This window comes from Emys orbicularis, chromosome 1 (assembly GCF_028017835.1).
Source record: "Emys orbicularis isolate rEmyOrb1 chromosome 1, rEmyOrb1.hap1, whole genome shotgun sequence".
NCBI lineage: Eukaryota > Metazoa > Chordata > Testudines > Emydidae > Emys > Emys orbicularis.
This window is the reverse complement of record NC_088683.1, coordinates 361,876,580-361,896,041: the sequence shown is the minus strand read 5'-3', so window position 1 is coordinate 361,896,041 and position 19,462 is coordinate 361,876,580. Positions and strand designations below refer to the sequence as shown.

Below are 19,462 nucleotides of genomic sequence, written 5' to 3'. Positions count from 1 at the left end.
GAGACCCCGGGGGCAGGGAGAGAGCCGGAGCTCAGTGAAATTGATGGGAATCTTTTCGTTGGTTTAGCTGGATCCCAATGAAGGGCAGGTGGGAGCCTTGTGGTTAAGGCGACCCTGGCCACAGACCCGCCTTTGGAACTGGACCCAGTTCTGGGCTTCAGTTCTAACAGGACAATGACACGGCTCCTGTCACCTAGGCACTGAGCCTCTCGCAAGTATTTAAACATAATATAAATAATAATCACTTGCTCCTTTCTCAGCGTGTAGAAGAAATGGCTGGATTAGTTGACAGAGTTTTACGTGTGTGTGTGAGAGAGAAGAACTCACTGAAGGTCTAAGAAATAATAATAATACCCAGCTCTTATCTAGCACTTTTGATCTGTAGATCTCAAAGCACTTTACAGAGGACATCAGTGCCATTCTCCTCACTTTACAGATGGGGAAACTGAGGCACGGAGAGGCAAAATGACTTGCCCAAGCGTCATCTGGCAGGTCAGTGGTAAAGTCGGGAACAGAACCCAGGTCTTCTGAGTCCCTAGTCAGTGCGCTACCTACTAGACCACACTGCCTCCCTCGGGAGTTTTGTCTTTAGCTCTGAGCACAGGGAGTCCTCGAACTGATTTTGTCTCTTGTGGCAATGAGTTCCACAGCCCAGGTTTGGCTCCGCTGAAAATTCTGTCTTCCCCCTGTTGGTCGAGAGCAGCGGTTCTTAACCTTTACTGCAGCCTGCACCCCTTTGGTTCTCAAAATATGTTCTCGCACCCCTTAAACCTAGAGATATTTTTTGTTTGTATATTACAGTAATCGTTAAAAAATGCATAATGGTAATAAATACAGAGGTTTGATGACACAAAGTAGTTGTACTTACGTGCCTGTGCTTCATTTGTGTTTTCGATGATTTACCTTCTAAAAAAATCTGGCGTGTCTCGCCCCCCCAGAAAGGGCATCTCGCCCCCCACCCCCCCGGGTTAAGAGCCTCAATCTGAATTGAGGTCTGAGATCAGTCGGGGAGGAGGACCAGCGTTAGCCTCATATTGTGCTTTATAATCCCCACCAGTATAACTAGAAAGAATGTAATCGTGGCCCAATGTGCTACCTGGGTTCTAGATTCATAGATTTTAAGGTCAGAAGGGGCCATTGTGATAATCGAGTCTGTCCTGCCTAGCGCCGGCCAGAGACCCTCACCTAGCAATTCCTGCTCATGGGCTGTCTGTCTCGGGGGGTTCTGCAGTGCCCATCCCCATGGGATTGAAGGCATGCCGGCGACAGGCAGCTGCACGGTAGAAGCCTGATCTTTCCATTGACCCATGGGTTTTCTCTTCTTTCCCAGGATGCCTTACTGAGTCTGGGCTCCGTGATCGACGTCGCCTGCCTCCGGGAAGTCATCAAAGATGCCATTACGTCCGTGCTCCCCAAAGTGGTACGTAGAGGCGGGTTCCGGCTGCGGGGGACGGGGGCCTGCGGCTCTGTTTGCGTTGGGCTTTCAAAGTGCAGCGAAGACCACCCGCTCCTGCTTCGGGAACAAGGGCAGCGACTTAGGAAGTGAAAGCGTCCCGAGTGCGACGTCCTTAGCTGCGTGGTTTATGTACGATACAGGCAGAGTTTCCTTCTCACGCTGGCCTCTGGAGCTTGCTGAATGCGGCAAAGGCTCCTGGTACCGTGGCGTGAACATGCTGGCTGGGACCCTGGCGTGGCTGGGCTCTAATCTCCACTGTGCTACTGACTCCCCCTGAGGCCTTGGGCAAGTCACTTGATTGCTCTTTGCCTCAGTTTTCCTCTCTGTATAACCACATTACAAAACCTGACTAGACAAAGCCCCACCACAGGCAGCAATCCTCTGCGCCCGGGGGGGTGGGGGCTGGGGGGGAGATCAAATCACCTGTCAGGCCTCTCTGTTGTTTAACCTATGCCTGAGCTAGCGGATCAGGAATCACAGAGAAGAGGGGGGCTGGCTGGACAGGAAATCGTGTGTCATCTATTCTCTGCCCACGCCCCATTGCAGGACACTAACAATGTCTGAGGTTTTGCTAGTGATCTGAGTGAGGGGCCTGGGGCCCCAGGATTTCACGTTCTGTACATGGAAAGCAAACGTGATCCCTGGGGTGAGGGTGAGGGGGGGATGGGCCCACGCGCAGAGAGCCAGCCCCAAGCCTTGGCGTTGCTTACGCTGGAACTCGAGGACTTCAGTGGGTGCTTGGGCTGGCCCTGGTGTCCTGTCCCCCAAGGCGAGGATCAGTCCACGTCTCTATTCCTGACAAGCAATGGAGCCAGGCTCCGACCCCGGTGCCTTTCTGCCGGGGCCCGGAGGAGCTCGCTGAATCTGACGCTGTCTCCTTCGCTGCGCAGGAGGTCCCTGCGCCTGGTGGGTAGCGAATCCCCATGCCCCGGCTGTAGCTGTGTGTTGGGACAGCAGGGGTAGCGTGTTCTAGAACAAGAAAACTCCAGGGACAACCCAACGGGCGGAAATACGGGCACTGGAGAGAGCCCCACTGCGTCTCAGGGTGGCGGCTGTCAGCTTCCGGGGGCCTGGTTCCCCACTGCGTTGCTCCTCCTGCAAAAGGGGATGCTGCTCTGTGAGAGGACTTCACAGTCCCCTCAGCACTACAAAGTCAACACCCCAGTCCATCTATGGCTGACATAAGCGCCCTGTTACAGCACCGCAGTGAGATCCCCTCCCACAGCAAGCTACTGAGGTGGATGCAGCGCCTGTGTCAACCCCCCAGTGGCTGTCCCACCATGTCTGTAAACTGTGCTGCCTGGGGTCACAGAGACCAGAAGCTCCCCAATCCCCCAACTCCATGGATATTTGAAATGCCTTTTCCAGCTTGCCCACCTTGGCAATCACAGTTCTCCTGCATTGCATGCAACTGGCCAGCCCACTGCACCAGCTCCATGTGTGCCTGGTGTGGGCAGAAGGTATTGGATCTCCTGGGCCTGTGGGGAGTAGTGCGGTAGTGCCCAGAGTCTCCCACCATGATCCAGGCTGCATTGTGCAGGGTGCTGTACGTACACAGCAGGAGACAGCCCCTGCTTGAAGATTGTATGATATAGACAGACAAGGCTGCCCAAAAGCAGCCGGGGAGATGATTTGTTCACAGCCATGCAGCAGAGACGGGGCTAGAACCCAGCTTTCCTGACTCCCAGATTAATGTCCTCATCCTCAGACCACAGGACCTCTGCTGCCCCCTGGCCTGGGAGAAACAACCCCTTTCCCCTGCTGCCGTGTGGCCAGTGCTCAGAGGACCTGCCTGCCTCCTAGACCTTGGCAGAGACGGGAAAGGTCAGTTTGGAACCCGCTGGCCGGTTTCTGCCCCAGCTCTTGTGTTAGCCGAGCGGGCCATCCCCTTTAATGTCCTGTCTCTTTGCCAGCCGGTGGGTACAAAGCGCGCGGGCCCGCTGCTGTCCTCTTTCTCATTTTGAGCCTGAAGTCATTCTTGGGCTGCCATTTGCTAATGGCATTCTGCCGCGCGCTCGCCCGAGAGCGAAGCGGGCAACAATGCAAAATCCCCTCCGGTCCCGAGGGCTAGTGTGTTCCTAATCTCCCGGCATTATAGCATTAGCGCGGGGGATAATAGCTGCGTGTTCTCCCTCTCCGCCAATTGTCTATTAGTGCTTGTAATCGCGGCGGATTCTCCTCTAGCAGGAGTGGGTGGCATATCCCGGTAGGGGAGGGGGCTGCTCTCCAAGGACCGCGGTTAATGTTCAGCACGCCACAGAGTGAAGAGCCTGGAGAATCCTGTGCAAGGGGATGCCCAGCTGTAGTGTGAGTCACGCTGAAGGTCCAGGTAATGGAGCAAAAGAAAGTCATCTGTGCCCGGAGGGGGTTAACCCAGAATGCTGCATGTGGCAGCGCCCCGGGGCATCGCAAGGCTGTTTTCCTGCATACACGGGTGTTTATACCTAGCACTTCACAGGGCTGGGGAAGCATTATAATCCCATTCTTCATCAGGGGAAACTGAGGCACGGGTTTCTCTTGCTCATGGTGGCACTGCAGGGAATAGAGTACAGTTCTTCTGAGCCCCAGGCCAGCTTCAGCCACAAGACTGGCCACCCCCTCTAAGCATTTAAGCCCGCCGCTCTTTTGACACAGACCATCAAACGACTTTTGATGACGACCGGGCAGGACTGGATTTGAGCCAGTGACATTGTGGTCTCACGCCTCTTCCCTTCCGGCCCAGCAGCTGCCCAGGTTGCAAACCCACCTGCCCAGCACAGGTAATGCACCTCCCAGCAAGGGGGGAGGGAAGCGATTCCCCGACTAGCAGGCCAGCCCCACCCTAGGCAGTTGGTCTAATTAGAATGCCCTAATGGAGTCCAGGTGCTTCTGCATTCTGGGCCAGATCCTCAGTGGGTGTCAATCGGCATCGCTCCACCAGAGTCAGCGCAGAGCTACCCTGCTTGACGCCCGCTGGGGATCTGGTCCACCGAATGGGGAGCCGTGCAATCCCACGCCTTCTGGGTAAGGAGCCGCAGAGCTGGTTCAAGAGCAGAGTCAGGTCCTGTCTTTGGAGGTGAAACCCCTGTGTCCTTTGCACGGGGCTGCCTGATTTACTCATGCACAGTGTACATGCTCAGGCATTTCAGTGATAGCAAGGCACAGAACACCCCCTAAGAGCCTGCTCGTGTTTGCACCAGTGTCACAGAACACCCCTTAAGAGCCTGCTTGTGTTTGCACCAGTGTCACAGAACACCCCTTAAAATCCTGCTCATATTTGCACCAGTGTCACAGAACACCCCCTAAGAGCCTACTCGTGTTTGCACCAGTGTCACAGAACACCCCTTAAAATCCTGCTCGTGTTTGCACCAGTGTCACAGAACACTCCCCAAGATCCTCCTCGTGTTTGCACCAGTGTCACAGAACACCCCTTAAAATCCTGCTCGTGTTTGCACCAGTGTCACAGAACACCCCCTAAGAGCCTACTCGTGTTTGCACCAGTGTCACAGAACACCCCTTAAAATCCTGCTCGTGTTTGCACCAGTGTCACAGAACACCTCTTAAGATCCTGCTCGTGTTTGCACCAGTGTCACAGAACACCCCCTAAAATCCTGCTCGTGTTTGCACCAGTGTCAATGCGGGGTGACCGCTGACAGCAGCAGTGGGATGCCTGGTTTAAACCAGCGTCTCTAAGAACTGGATCGGGCCCTGCATGCCTCGCCTGACTAAAGCGAGCGCCGCTCCGGCCCGCTCTGCTTTATCTGTCAGAGCTGAGGGTTGCAGGAAGGTTGGATTCGGCAGCACAAAGGCGGTGGAATCAGGCTGGCGCGATGGAATGTATTCTTTTCACGGCTCTGCTGCGATGTAAGCAATAGAATCTGTTTTCACACAATACAATTATTCCAGTGAACTGTTAGCAAGGGGCTCGTGTAGGGTGTTTTTCTTTTTTTAATTAGTTCTTTTCAGTTGCCTGGTATTTGAGTGCACATTACTCCTTTGTTAACCAGCGCTCCCTTTATCGCTGCGATAAATGCAGCCCATGCTCAGGCGCCTTGCTGCATAGAAAATTAGGGATAATTGCCAGTGGTTTTTTTAATCAAATAAAGGGGGGGGGGTGTATTTATTCCAGACCCTCTTAACACTGGGTCCGTGGCTTGTTTGCATAGCCCAGGTGCTGTAATATGCTTGTAAAGTGTATGTCTCATCTTGGCACACGTTGAGGATAATAACCTACTACTGCTGTTGGAATACCTAGGCACTCCTTTAGCTCAAGTGGTAGAGGTCTGTGCTTTGGTGCTGGTGGTCCCAGATTCAAGCCCTCAGAACCTATGGTTGAGATTGGCACAAGTCCACTTTGCTTGTAAAGAAGTAAGATGAGAGCTGGGTGACCTGTTCCTGGCACGCAGCCTATCAGATGGCCGGAGCCCCTTTCCTTCCGGGAGTTAGCCTTAAACAGCCTCCGAGATGGCTGCTGAGCACGTCCGACAAAGGAAAACTTCCCATGCCATCTCGCTGCCTCAGTTTCCCTGTCTAAACTAGCACTGCTCTACCTCCCTGCACTGCTGTGAGGCTGAATAACTGTTTGTAAAGGCAGTGCTTTGTGATCTGGATTCCCAGCCCCCATACCCTATCTACTAGGCCATGCTGCCTCTCAGTGCCCACAGGGAATTAGCCAGAGGGAGACATTACTGTATGTCTTCACTTGTCCACACAGTGCGCTAGCCCTCACTGAGTAACCACGTTATCATATTGCTTAGCCCCTGACCTTCCTCCCTCCCTCCCGCCGACTTACCCCCTTTTCCCACCATGCCTGCCTGTGTCATGCATTGGGAGGCACCTACCATGCTTTGGGGCTCTGAAAGACGTGCTTGTATTTGTGCGATAGTCCCTGATCTAGCCTGGGGCCAGGCTGGTTTCAGTTGTCCATGTCATTGTTTGGCCACTGGCTGTGGGTGTGGCCGGTCATTGGAATTTGGAGACCAGCTGCTGCTGCAGATGATGATGCGGGGGAGGCCAGGAGGGTGATGCCCATCCATCTCCCAACTGTACAGGAGACTCCTGACTCCTGTCTGCCCACCGGGGCTGTCTAGTAAAACTCCCTCCCATCTGCGGTGGAGTGGCCGGGGCTCGTGTGTGATACGAGAGGCAATGAAGGAGTTAACTTCCTAGCGTGCAGTCTGACAACTTCACCCAGGGAGCACGTGTGGAGCTGAAATCAGTTGGAGCTGCAGCCAGGGGCTGGGCACCTCTTCGGATCCAGCCCCAAGTTCAGTACCTGCTAACCCTCATTAGGGTTAATGCTCCGTGTGCCATCTCTGCCCACTGCTTTCTTGCTAGCGAACGGTGCTGTGGTGACAGCCCGGGAGGCTGATGCCCTCCGCGTATCCCTGGGACAGATGGGCCCACCTTTGGGGGCGAGTGGGTAGCTCAGCTGAGACCCACCAGCTTGTGTCACGGAGCCAGCAGCTGGTGACAACTTCCAGTCACTCTTATTTGTATTGTAATAGCACCTGGAGGACTGAGATCAGGGCCCTATTGCGCCAGGTGCTGCACATGCACAGAGTCAGAGACAGGCCCTTGCCCAGAGAACTCGCGGTCTGACTAGACGAGACAGAGGATGGGAGAAGGGATGAATTCCTGGTAGAACTGCCCTTCCGAGCCAGATTGGAAGGGGGGAGCTAGCAGAGACAGGACCTGTAACCAAGCGCAGTCTATTGAGTTTATCCAAGAGAAGAAGGCTAAGAGGTGACTTGGTTACAGTATCTAAGTCCTTTATGATGAGATTTCTGATAGTCGCTGGCTCTTTCCTCTCGCAGACAAAGATGCAGCAAGAGCCAATGGCTGGAAGCGGCAGCTAGACAAATTTGGACTGAAAATAAGGTGACATTTTTATAAGTGAGGGGAATTCGCCCTTGGTGCAACTAGAGATGCAGTGGCGTCTCCATCGTGAGAAGTCGTTAAATCAAGACCGTTAAATCTTTCTAAAACAGGGGTTCTCAAACTGGGGGTCGGGACCCCTCAGGGGGTCACGAGCTTATTACATGGGGGGTCGTGAGCTGTCAGCCTCCACCCCAAACCCCGCTTTGTCTCCAGCATTTATAATGGTGTTACATATATTAAAAAGTGTTTTTAATTTATAAGGGGGGGTCACACTCAGAGGTTTGCTGTGTGAAAGGGGTCACCAGTGTAAAAGTTTGAGAACCACTGTAAAAAGATCTTCTCCAACTCCACCAGAAGTCACAGGCTTGGTGCAGAGTTTATTGGGTGAGGTTCTGTGACCTGTGTCGGACTCGCTTATCATACCGGTCCCGTCGGGGTGTAGCATCGCTGAATCTTTCAGTCTTCGCAGCTCTCCACTCCCCCGCACCCTCCATCCCTCTTTTATTAAAAGCCAATTAGGGAACTTTGAACTTAGTCAATTACCGACGGCCTTACAAGAAGCCACATCTATTGAAGAACCGAACTGACGCGCTGGGAAACCATTCTTTGTGTTTGCAAACGGAGTGAAGAGAATACCATTCTGATCTCACTGTGTAATATAATTATCCAGACGTTCAGGTCTGTTTTGTGCGTGGTGGGAGGGAAGGGGCACATGCTTTGTGGAGAGAAGAAACCAAACCAACACAGTGCTCAACCTGTTTCATTTTAACCGCTTCGGTCCTGCCTCCCGGAGACGGTGCGTCCGGCAGAGGGCACCTCCATGTGGAAGGGCTGTCTTTCAGCTGGAGAGGGGCATTGTGGTCTAGCATAGAGGGTAATGAGCGGAGACTTAGGAGAGCTAGCGTTCCACCTTAGGACTTTATCCTTCACCGTAATGGCTGAGTGCCTTCTCCAGGTAATACTGAGCCAATAGCAAAGGTCCCTGTGTACGTCATAGCTTCCAAGGCCAGAAGGGACTGTTGGGATCAGTCTGACCACCTGTATAATAGAGGCCAGAGAACTGCCCCAAAAGCATTCCTAGGGCAGAACTTTTAGAGAAACAGTCAGGCTTGATTTCACAACTGTCCGCGATGGAGAATCCACCACGGGCCTTGGGAAACTGTTCCAACGGCTAATTACTTTCACCGTTAAAAATGTCCACCTCGGTTCCAGTGAGAATTTGTCTTGCTTCTGCTTCCAGCCGTTGGATCATGTTGGGCTTTTGTCTGCTAGATTGAACAGCCCATTATTAAATATTTGTTCCCCATGTCGGTACTTAGAGACTAATCACATCACCCCGTAACCTTCTCTTTGTGAAGCTAAATCGACGCAGCTCCTTGAGTCTATCGCTATAAAGCAAGTTTTCTAATCTAATCTCGTGGCTCTTCTCTGAACCTCTCCAATTTATCAACATCCTCCTTGAATTGTGGGCACCAGAACTGGACACGGGATTCCAGCAGTGGTCGCACCAGTGCCAAATGCAGAGGTCAAATCATCTCTACTACTTGAGATTCCCTGATTTATGCATCCCAGGTTCGCATTCGCTCTTTTGGCCAGAGCGTCCCACTGGGAACTTGTGTTCAGCTGATTATCCACCACCACCCCCCAGTCTTTGTCAGAGTCACTGCTCCTTAGGAGAGAGTCCCCCATCCCGTAAGTATGGCCTGCGTGCTTTGTTCCCAGATGTCAACATTTACATTTAGCTGCATTAAAACGCAGATTGTTTTCTTGCCCCCAGCTTACTAAGTGCTCCAAATCGCTCCCCCATTTTTGTGTCATCTGCAGACTTTGTCAGTGATGATTTTATGTTTTCTTCCCGGTCACTGATAAAAATGTGAAATAGTGTAGGGCCAAGACGCGATGCCTGCGGGACCCCCCTGGAAACACACCCGTTCGATGGTGATTCCCCGATTACAGTTACATTTTGAGACCTATCAATTAGCCAGTTTTTATTCCCCGCAGTACAAGATATGTACGTAGGAACCTACCCAAGATAGATACAGGGCCCAGCCAAAACGCCAGCTCTGAGAAGTTTGGCTCTGGATCCAGACACGGACACTTGGACACACCACCATTGCGTCTCCACCTTCCCATTGAGAAGATAACCCAAGACATGAATTGTAATACAGTCGGAATTTCTCAGGCCACCTGTGCTTCACCTTTGGGCCTTTCTCCAAAGCCTTTCAGGGTCGCTTGGCGATGGCCGGCTGTGGCTATGTCATCCCTCGACAGAGCCGGGCACTTCAGCCCTTCTGTTCTAACGAGATGGGGAACCAACGAGAGACGGGGCTCAGTCACTTGAGGAGTCAATCCTGCCATTTTTCACATCCCACCTGGAGTCCAGGCCAGGTCATCAGTGACTGAGATGTACCAGATCTTTGGTAGCCCCTGCGTGGCCTTAGTCTGGTTTTGGGTGCCCACATCCATGTAGGGCAGTAACTGGCCCTCTTGTGCCTGTCCTCAGCAGAAAGGCCAAAGAAGGACTTTATGGGCCATGGACACTGAATGCTCTTCTAACAAGGGTGTTCTTGTTAAAGCACAAATACGGATGTACTACGAAAGTAAGTGTAAGTGTGTGTGTGTGTGTGTGTGTGTGTAAAAACACAATTGCCCCCTGCTGGATGGAATCAGAACTGCCCATCTGTGTGTCATAGGCCCTACACTGCTGTAGTGGGGATTCTCTTTTCACTCTAGAGGCAGGAGGCTGAGTTCCAGCCCTGGAGCTGGTGTTCAGAGTTGCCGTGGGGCACAGAACAGTTACGTCCTAGGTGGGGATACTTTCTTAAAGGGGTCAAAGTGAGTGGAATTCTACGGCTATCCCCAGTCTACAGGTGGGGAAACTGAGGCACGGAGCGGCTGAGGGGATGATGACGCCTACTGAGGTTAATGGAAAGACTCCTGTGGATTTCAGTGGATTTTAGGGAGTAGGCCCTAAAAGTCGCCCAGCAGGTCTTTGGCAGGGGCAGGAACTGAGCTCCTGTCTCCAGAGCCCAGTGCCGTAACCGCAAGACCCACCCCTGCCCTTCCTCCGTCCCATCCTCCCCACCGCCGCTGCTGCTCCCTAGCCCCATGGCTGGCGGCCCGTCGCTTTCTTCTGGGGCAGGGTGGTTCAAGGCGCTTGCTTTGCCGCTGTCTCTTCCCCCAGGGGCAGGCGATCGCCTCCCCATAATGAGCTTGACTGAGCATGAAATTGGGAGGCAGCCCGTGTCCGCCCCGAAATAAATCAATCGGTTGGACAAACCGCGACAAGGCAACAGCCGGCTCCGCTGTCAGCTCGGTCTGCCGCGATCAGGGGAATTCAGAGAGACCGGCCCCACCCGGGCTCAGCCGCCGCTCGGCAAAGAGCACCTCTTGCGTAGCAGAGAGCCCCGGGCTGCCCTTGCCGAAATGTGCATTTCCCAGGTACCCAGGGCCGACGGGGGGGGGGGAGGCCGGTATAAATTACCAGGGCCCAGCGGTCCACAAAAGGGGCCCGGGGCCCAGCTTCCCCACCCCCCTCGTCGCCTTACTTGGGCCCGGCGGTCCGGAAGCGGGCCCGGGGCCTGGCTTCCCTGGCTTCCCCCTCCTCCCGTCGGCCCTGTTTAGCCCGTCCGCCCTTGCTGGGGGGCCCGAAAAAAATTTTTCACCGGGGCCCGAACCCGCTCTCGGCAGCCCTGCAGGTACCCCCAGGCGTCGGCAAGAGCCCCAGCCCCCCACTGCGGCGTGGCCCCTCCGCACCCCCCGGCAGCATCGGATGTGGCCCGGGAGAGTCCCAAGCCAGCTGTGGGTTGTGCTGAATTGCTCTGGGGGTAGGAGCTGCCCCCTGTGATCCGGCCGGGAGAGGAGCTGGGGCAGGCGGAGGTGCCATCTCGCCTTAAATTCAGGCTCGGCGTTCTGCCCACCTGGGATTTCAGAGGCCTCCCCGGAGCCTGTTGCAGGGCACGGCTCAAACCCCAGGGGTTTTCTGGGCGTTTCTGGCCGGAGCGTTCGCTCGGCCGGCTTAGCCCGCACCGAAGGCAGCGAGTGTACCTTTGTCTGCGTGCGGCTCCTCGCACGTGCTAACATCACCTGCCTAGACAAGGCCCTGGCCGAGGAAACTTCTCTTTGCTGACGTTCGGCATCAGCCCTCCCCGCCCCCCGCTCAATTATATCTCCTTGCTCCTGGCCATCCCCTCCGACCCAGCCTCTCTTCTCGGAGGTTTGCTGACACTCGCAGGCAAATCTGCTCTTCCCCCTCCCGCCCGCCAAATGAACGATGGCTTCGTTATTGACATTACTCATGGCCTGCAAGCGAGCAGTTGCTGAGTGACCTGAGTCCTCTCCCTGGGCCGTCGGCTGAACCCATCACTTGCCTGGCAGTAATGAGTTAGACAAATCAAGCCCATCAGATAGGCAGCGGCTGATGCAGAACAAAACTGTATTGTTGCCTCTAATGTTTCCGCGGCATCGTAACATTAAATCACTCAGCGGCGAGCCCAGGCATTATCTCTTACATGAGCCGGAGCTAATGGGATTTCATTGCACCCGGCTGCCTGGAATTAGCCTTTCCTCCTTGTCGCTGGCTTCCTGTGGAGGCCCTGGACTCGGGTGACTGCTGCTCCTTCCACCCGTGCTGCTGGGAAGGACGATGGAACATGTGCAATGAGCCAGGCAGAGACACGTGCCTGGCCACCCAAGGCGTCGTGGCACTAGCTGAACGGGGCAGGTGGTTGCCCCAGGTCATTTCCTGGCAGGCTGAGGGTCCGCCCTCAGAATGAGCCCCTATTCCAGTCTCGCACCCCTGCCCGTCGCCCAGGCCCTCCGCTGGTCCCGTGCCAGCTGTAGAGCGTCATCAGGGTGGGCACTCTGTGTCTCTGCGCTGGCCCCGCCCGCTTCCAGACACCACGGTCTCGGTGCTAATGCCTTCTTCCCTCACAGGGCTGGCCCGGGAAGTCCCCATCCAAAGGGTGCCCATGCAGCACCCTTGGGGGGGCTACGGACGAGGCAAGGCCGGACTGGATCCTCAGTCACTGCAGCGTGCGGGAGGGGGATTGCCATAGCTACCAGGGCACCTCCAGCGGGTGGGTAGCCCCGTCCCTAATTCAGCACCGCCCAGTCGCGCTGTACTGGATGAATTGGAAGATTTCTGCCCGTCGCTTTCCTCAGTGGCCTTGGGTACCAGCACCGCAGCAGGCTGCTGGGCCAGGAGCGGAACTGCCCAGGCTGCTTGCCGCCATCGAGAGGTTAGCACTCGTGGTGGCTCTGAGCATGGCCCACGAGCGGCTTAATTCACTTAGCCTTAATAAGGAGCTTTCATACAGGTGGGCGCGGGCATACAGGGTGTGTTTGCACTGAGGAGGGGGACCTGAAACATTCCTCCACCCCCACTGCACAGCAGAGAGGCTGGGCCCGAAACAGATTGGACAGCTGGGAAACTGAGGCACACAGGGAGTTGAGCCTAGGTCCCCAGGTAGCATCCTAACCACTGGGCCATGCTTCCCATTCACACAGGCCGCTTATATCTGTCCAGTAGGGGTGACTCACAGTCACCATAAGCTGGGCTAGCTCTGAAGCCATGGCCTCAGCGGAGAGGGTCTGACCCTGCTCTGTTATGCCCGTGGGAATTGGGAGGCTTCAGGGGCGTGATTCCTGATTTACGCCACTACAAGTGAGAGCAGATTCCGGCCCAGTGGTGTAAAACTGGGGGGGGAGGGCTGGCCTTCTTCGATGTCTAATGTCCCACCAGCGTTCTCCAAAGAAGGAGCCGTTAACAATAATTTAATCAAACACCCCTACCCCACCCTTAGTAAGCAAGGACCTGCCGGAGGCTCGTCCCCCGCACTACGCCTGCGTGCTTCAGCACCATGAATGAAACGTTCCTGGACGGCGTCTCTCAGCCATAAGCGCTGCCCTGGGTCTGTCAATCGCTTGTGCTTCATTTCCCTGAAATACAGCTTGTCATCTTCCCCCGGGCTGGAGGATCCATTGCCCTGAGCGAAGGCTCTGCCAGGAAATCATGTCCCTGGGGAGAACTCTCCGGCCTCAGCATGAAGATTCCCTCTTTACTTTGAAGCCCAGAGGGGAGTGAAGTGGAGATTTGATCTGCCAGATTTGCTGTTCCCCAGGAAATCAGCACGACTCCCATTTGCTGAGCTGTCACGGTTCAGGTCTGGCGGGGATGACTGTCAGCGGCTGTGCGTTTCGGTGTTTCCATCAGTGCTGCTTTGTAGCGATCACTCCTTCGTGTTCTCGGTTCAGAGGGACCTAGCGGTGAGATCTCGCCCTGCCACAGGGGCCTGGCTGCTAGAACGGGCCTCATTTCCTCCCCGCCCCAGTTCCCAGTTCTTCTTCCCCGGCCAGCCGGCGTGCCGTGAAAACTCCTTCTTCTCCAGGCGGGAAATGGCCAGGTGAAGGTCTGAAACCCACTGGGGGGTATTTGTCACAGCAAGAAAGCCGCTGCTCCTGCATCTTTAAGCAGAGTTAGCCTCAAACTGCCAGGCGCATGATCGATATTACGGGGAGGTGCTTGGGCAACAGGCATTAATTAGCTGGGTTCTCCTCCCTGCAGATCGCGGCCCTGGTGCAGCCAGCCGGCAGAAAGAGCCTGACGTCTGCAGGAGGGTCAGTGGAGAAGGGGAGCTGAGGGAGCAGCAGAAGGCAGAGGTCTTGTAGGCAGGGTAGATCTCCAATAGCCCTACCCTAGACTCCAGTGGTTTTGGGGCAGGTCGCTCAGGGCCAGGTTTTTACTGGTATTTAGGTACCTGAAAATCCAGGTTGGCACCCAGCGAGCTTTTCCAAAGTCCTTAAAGCGCCTCCGTTTCCCCTCTGTACAGCAGCCCGGCCACACAGGGCTGTGTGAGGGTAAATCCATTACAGACCGAGCTAAATGGGCCATCTAAGCACCATCAGTAGTGTCAAGCCGTCTGGAAATGACTCATGAGCGTGAGCACCAAGCTCAGGGCAGGCCGTTAAGAACCAGGCACAACCTCCAGATTGGCTGAGAGTTCTGTATTTAGCTTTCACCAGCGCGTTACCAAGTGTAAACTCCTCTGGGGCTTACCATGGAGTCACAGGCAGTCCCCGTGGGCACCCCGGTCTGTCTCGCCACCCAGGTGAGCCTCCCTTGGGATAGATGGTCCCTTACACCAATGATCACAGCAATATTCAGGTTACTCCCTGTCCCAATGGACCAGTCACTTACTCCAGGTCGGGGTGGCCCCTGAGCCTGAGAAGGAGCCAGAAATTTACCAATGTACATTGCCAAAGAGCCACAGTAATGTGTCAGCAGCCCCCCATCAGCTCCCCCCCCTTCCCCACTCCCACCCACCAGCAGCCCCGCTGATCAGCGCCTCCCCCTCCCTCCCAATCAGCTGTTTCGTGGCGTGCAGGAGGCTCTGGGGGAGGGGGAGGAGTGAGGGCACAGCAGGCTCAGGGGAGGGGGCGGGAAGGGGTGGAGTGGGGGCAGGGCCCGTGGCAGAGCCAGGGGCTGAGAGTGACACACCCCCTCCCCCCCCCCAGCACATTGGAAAGTTGGTGCCTGTAGCTCCAGCCCTGGAGTCGGTGCCTATGCAAGGAGCCGCATATTAACTTCTGAAGCCGGAGCCACAGGTTGGCCACCCCTGCTCCAGGTCAGTCGCACTTTCTATCTCACACCAAAGCCAGCGCTTGTAGCCAATCCTATGAGATTTATTATCTCATAAATCCTAAAGATTTATTAACTAGGAAAAGGAAAGAAGAATTATTTACAAGGTTAAAATAGGAAAAGACACACCACATACGTGAGCTGCAGTCTTAAGTTTCAAAAGGTAATAGTAGCTTCTATAATAAGCAAGCTCTCTATGTCTTTTAGGGCTACCCCAGGCTAAGCACCGGGGATCTTTTGCTTATGCCTAGTAATCCTGGCCCCCCAGAGTCCAAGCAGCATAAAGATCCAGTTCTTCCTTGTTAGGGACTTTGATATCCTTCCCCCGTTCGGCTTGGAGCTGCAATGTTTGCCTATGGGAGGAGTTCACTTGCAAGACTCATCTTCCTGGGCGTGGGGAGAGAGTAAACAACAACGGTCCTTTGTCCTCTTTAACGGCCCACTTTAGTCCGTCTGGCATCGGTGGGCCTTCCTTGTCGGGCAGGACATGACGCCGTCTGTTGAGACCACACGTCCCACTCATTAACATCTTTCTCCTGTCTGGTGATTGACCCAGTCCCAGAGCCGTACAATGCAGACACTCAAATGCAGACTTGCAGCATGGGATGCAGATGTTATATGTGAGATTAATGCCGGCGGCCACTCGCAAGCATTCAGTAACGTTCTTATCACTCTCGTACCTCGTTAGCAATGCCAGCACGCAGCTGAGCCAGCCGGAGTCCAGCTCCGTATATATCAGCGCCCCACTGGGGCACGGGGACCTTGGCCTGGGCTGCCAGCGACACACAGAGCTATTGGGGCTGCTTGTTTGTAGGATCCAGGGGTGTATTTGGGGAAGCCCTGCAGAACCTCTGGGGAGAAGGGAGTGTCGACACCGAGGGGTTTAATGAGGCCTCACGGGGTGAAAGGACTTGCTCAAGGCGATAGGTTGTTTCAAGCCGGTCGCGGAGCTGGGATTAGAAGTCGGGCCTGTGCTTGGAGCCATGACTTCTGCTGCGGGGCCTGACTACCCCTTTGTCTCCCTGCTCCGAGGTCCTGAGTCTACCGTCCTACTGGCTGAGATCCAGCCCTCGCGACCAAGGGGCTGGACGTTTCCAGGCACAAAGCGTCGCTGCCACGTCTCCCTCATCGGCCCAGACGGTAGCTCTCAAGAGGATTAATATGGAAATAGACCTTTCAGACTAATTAACAGCTGTGGAAATGAGGGCAGCCATCCAGCCTAGGGAACCTGGGAGCTGCCTGAAATGCCGGCTGGAGCTTTGCGTTACCGGGGGGGACGGGAGGCGGGCGGGTTGGCTGCCGTCCCAATCCAGACCTAGGCTTCGGGGATCGGTAGCCGTATTTCAAACCTGCACCCCCTGAATCCCAACTTCTGGGAGGTCCCCAGCTCAAGAAAGCGCTGACAGTCAGCGAGACCTACGCGGGTCCTGACGTACTGGCCTGAAGCATGGCCCTCGAGCCTGAGGTCAGATGACGGGGAATTGTTCTAAAAGTCTAAATCGGATGCTGGCGTGGGGGGTTATTTTTGCTGTGAACGAATCGGTCTCAACTGGCCAGGGTAAACTGAGGCAGGAAATTAGAAGGTTTCTAACCATCAGAGGAGGGAGGTTCTGGAGCGCCCCCCCCCCCATAGGTGTGGCAGAGTGCGACAGGTGTACTGTTAATTCCATAGGGTTTAAAACTTCCCTGCCTGTCCGGATGCTGTGAAATGCTCCGGGTGGGCACAGCGCCCCTGCCCTGCTGCCGGACGCACTCGGCACCCCCCGGGCACAGCGCCCCTGCCCTGCTGCCGGACGCACCCGGCACCCCCCGGGCACAGCGCCCCTGCCCTGCTGCCGGACGCACCCGGCACCCCCTGGGCACAGTGCCCCTGCCCTGCTGCCGGATGCACCAGGCACTCCCCGGGCACAGCGCCCCTACCCTGCTGCCGGATGCACCGGGCACCCCCCGGGCACAGGGCCCCGCAGTAGATTTCCATGGGTTGAATCCTGGCTGAATCCAGCTGCCCCCTGCGCCCCGCGATGTGTCTCTGGGTGCACCCGAGTGCCACGGGAGGAAGCCAGTTCCCCCAGTGAGACAAACCCCCAGCGAGCTGCATGTACAGCCGGCTCAACCACAGCAGGGGAGACTTAATTGCAAAGCTCGTTAATGGCTGAGAAGATCATTAGAGACGAAATCATACAGCAATGCGGGGAGCTTAGGGTGCCAGGTTACTGCTCCAGTGCATGGTGAGCTGAGGATTCGTTCAGTTTGGGGCTGGGGGGGGCCTTTCTGTGGGCACCCTGGCCCTCCTCCCTGTGCCACGCAGTGCTGGGTCTCCCCACACAGGAACAACCAGGGGCGGGGGGCGTTTGGGCTTCACATCCGCACTGGGACATTCCGACGGCTTCGAGTGCGGGGTCGCATGGGAGCTGCGCTCAGCTTCTGTGAGGCTGGGGGTGCCCCGTGCCAGCTCCCGAGCCCTCTGCCAGCTCAGCGCCAAGGCTGTGGGGGAACGAGGCAGGGAGGGGGCGTTCGGTAGGCTGGTTTGCACTAGGAGAGACGGGCTGGGGATGGGAATGAGCCCAGTCCAGGGGGAGAGGGCCCTGCAGGACAGGGCTGAGATGGGTGGGAAGAGCAGTAGGGGAGGGACGGTTCAACCCAGACCAGCAGGAGGTGCTTTGGGTCAAGTCAAGGTGAACTAGCGAGAGTGTTTGGGGCCTCTAGGGCTGGGGGCACCGGCAGAGCTGTGAGGGGCCCAGGCTGTGGTAGCAGGAGGGTTGAAGAGGTGCATTTGCCGGGCTGGAAGCTATCCTGCATGTCCCTCCTGGTGGCAGCCTCTGCAGAGAGGGTTTCCCATCTCACCCATGCCAGGCTGGTCAGTCTAGCTCCAAGTTGGGAATTAGGGGCAGCCTGGCCAGTGTCTCACCTTCCACTCCGGGGGGTCCTGTGAGGCCTCTCCTGGGGGCAAGGGCTAGGCCCAGGAGGTTTTCAGAAGTGACTAATGATTTTGGAGCTCCCATAAAGGGGCCCAGACAGTGCTGTGCACCCACCCTCTGAAACTCAGGCCCCTTTCATGGTCCTCTGCTAGCCCACCCTAGCCACATCTGCTGGGCTCAGTTGCTGACGGGTTCCCTGGCAGGGGCCTTGCCCTCCTTCCTCCCCGACATCAGACCAGGCATCTGTCCATCTGTTCCCTCATCACAGCATGGGAGCGCCTGGCCCCGCTGGTAGAAACTACCCTCGCCGTACCCTGGGAGGGGTGATCTCCATTGTACAGACGAGGCATGGGGCGGGGAGGGACGGGATGAACTGATGTGTCCAAAGGCCACATAGAGAGCCAGTGTCTGGGCCAGGAGTTGAACCCCGACCTCCTGGGTCCCTGTCCGGTGCTTTGTCCACTAGGCTCCTTCCTTCCCAGAGTCAGGGGTGTGACAATGCGGTTCTGGCGGGACCCAACTGAGAGTGCCAATTCAGGGCAAATTGCTCAAACAGGGCAGTCGCAGCCCAAGGCTGGGGGTTTTCCACCTCTAAGGCAAACCAAACCAGCCAGACTAGGAGGACTTCGGTCTCACCCCACTGGCTAACCACAAGTCACATAAGCAATTCCCTTAGACACTCCAGTTTCCCAGTATCACCACCAGTGCCGCTCGTTATGGGGACAAATGGTTATGAAAACCAATATCCCAATAAAAGAAAAAAAGGTTCTCTCGATCCCAAAGGACCAAGCCCCAGACCCAGGTCAATATACAAATCAGATCTTACCCACAAATCACGCTGTTGCCAATCCTTTAGAATCTAAAATCTAAAGGTTTATTGATAAAAGAAAAAAGATAGAGATGAGAGCTAGAATTGGTTAAATGGAATCAATTACATACAGCAGGCCTGCACAACTCGTAAAGCGGCGAGGGCTATATTACTCCAAAGAAAACAGCTGAGGGCCGAAACCCCCCGAGCGCCGCCAACCCCCCGCCCCAGCGCCACCCAGCCCCCCCAAAACACAACCCCCCCCAGCGCCGCCCGCCCACCCCACAGAAACAACCCCCCCAGCGCCGCCGAAACACCCCACCCCCACCCCAGTGCCACCTGCCCCGCGGAAACAAACCCTCCTTCCCCAGCGCCGCCCCACCGAAACAGTAGTATTGAACCTTGGTAATTTGTTATAGCAGGCCCTTAAGGTAGTATAGTTAAGGTAAAAGAAAAATGTCTTTTTGCTAGAAGTAGAATAAGATCTTCCCCCCACTTTGTAATCAATTGCCCTGTTGAATGAATGAGATGTGAATGAAGAAGGCGTGGAAGGAGGCACCTCCAGACAGCTGCAACCCTTGGAGAGGGCAGGGCTGGCTCTAGGATTTTTGCCGCCCCAAGCAAAAAAATTTTTGGCCGCCCCCGCTTTTTTTCTTGCCCCTCTGCCCCCGGCCCCGCCCCAACTCCACCCCTTCCGAACCCCTTCCCCAAATCCCCAGCCCTGCCTCCTCCCCCGGCGTGCCGCATCCCCCCCCCCATTGCTTCCTGCGGGTCCCCCGCGA

At 55.7% G+C, this 19,462-nt stretch overlaps 1 protein-coding gene across 1 annotated transcript in view; it reads left to right on the top strand.

Moving 5' to 3' along the window:
- PDE2A (phosphodiesterase 2A) overlaps positions 1-19,462 on the top strand; it is a 380,786-nt gene that overhangs the window by 254,027 nt on the left and 107,297 nt on the right. Inside the window, exon 3 of the mRNA XM_065409992.1 lies at positions 1,331-1,420. Within this exon, the coding sequence (XP_065266064.1) occupies positions 1,331-1,420 (90 nt within the window). The remainder of the gene's footprint in view (positions 1-1,330; positions 1,421-19,462) is intronic.